This window comes from Myotis brandtii, unplaced genomic scaffold (genome assembly GCF_000412655.1).
Source record: "Myotis brandtii unplaced genomic scaffold, ASM41265v1 scaffold128, whole genome shotgun sequence".
Taxonomy (NCBI): Eukaryota; Metazoa; Chordata; class Mammalia; order Chiroptera; family Vespertilionidae; genus Myotis; species Myotis brandtii.
The window spans coordinates 303,403-304,221 of NW_005354508.1; the positions used below are offsets into that span (position 1 = coordinate 303,403).

At 65.9% G+C, this 819-nt stretch overlaps 1 protein-coding gene across 5 annotated transcripts in view; it reads right to left on the minus strand.

The window, feature by feature from the left end:
• The window catches only part of ALCAM (activated leukocyte cell adhesion molecule), a 231,728-nt gene extending 230,941 nt beyond the window's left edge, over positions 1-787 (minus strand). For 3 of the 5 annotated variants that reach the window (XM_014534290.1, XM_005859618.2, XM_014534289.1), the window contains exon 1: positions 46-787. In XM_014534290.1, coding sequence (XP_014389776.1) covers positions 46-118 — 73 coding nt within the window. In that variant the 5' untranslated portion in view covers positions 119-787. The remainder of the gene's footprint in view (positions 1-45) is intronic. The other 2 variants (XM_014534291.1, XM_014534292.1) reach the window with 2 other exon arrangements.
• Positions 788-819: the final 32 nt, after the last annotated feature.

An 819-nucleotide genomic window follows, 5' to 3' on the forward strand; every position in this document is an offset into this window, starting at 1 on the left:
CCCCGGCCCACGTCGGCCAGGGGGCTACTCGAGGCCTCTGCTCACCTGGCCTGAGGACAGCAGCGGAGATCAAGAGGCAGAAGACCAGACGGCAGGAGGGGGCCGCCTTCGATGCCATATTCCTCCTCCTCCTCCTCCTCCTCGGGAGTCACCGACGGAGTCCGCGCCGCAGGAGCAGGAGGGGGCGTCGTTCCCTACCCCGCGCTGCCCGCGCACTCGCGGGTCGGGACGCAGGGGGCAGCCGCTTCTCGCAGACACACCGCCCCCGGGTCTGTAGGCGCTGCACCTTCGGGTCTGCGCTGCACGTAACTTTCCACCGCGCAGTGGCCAACTCCTCCTCCCTCCTTTCAACACTCGCCCTTGGCCCCCTTGGCTGCTTCTTCCCCGGACGGCGACCCTCTCTTCTCGGGAGACACTTGAGCAATTCGGAGAGGTGTGCGTGGTTCTTTTTGCCCGGTCTGTGATGTCCCTTTTCTTGGAATAATAATAACGCTGACGGTAGTGGCAGTGTGCGTAAAAAGCCGGTGCCAGGAAGAAACAGCCGGGGGTGGCAACAGGGGGCAGCGGGTCCAGGCGGTCTCCTCAGGTGGCAGCCGTTGAGGCAGCAATAGCAGCAGCAGGGATAGCAGCGGCGGCAGCAGCACTCGGGGCTGCTCTGAGTGGAGGACTGGAAGGCGCGTGTAAGCGGCCGGTCTCCGCCTCTTCCCCCTCCCCTCCCCTCCCGCCTTCCCAGGACGCTGCACGGAGCAGGTGGTTGCAGCACCGATCTGCAGCCTAGAGGCGCTGCAGGACCGAGGCGAAGACTCGGTGCCCAGCTCA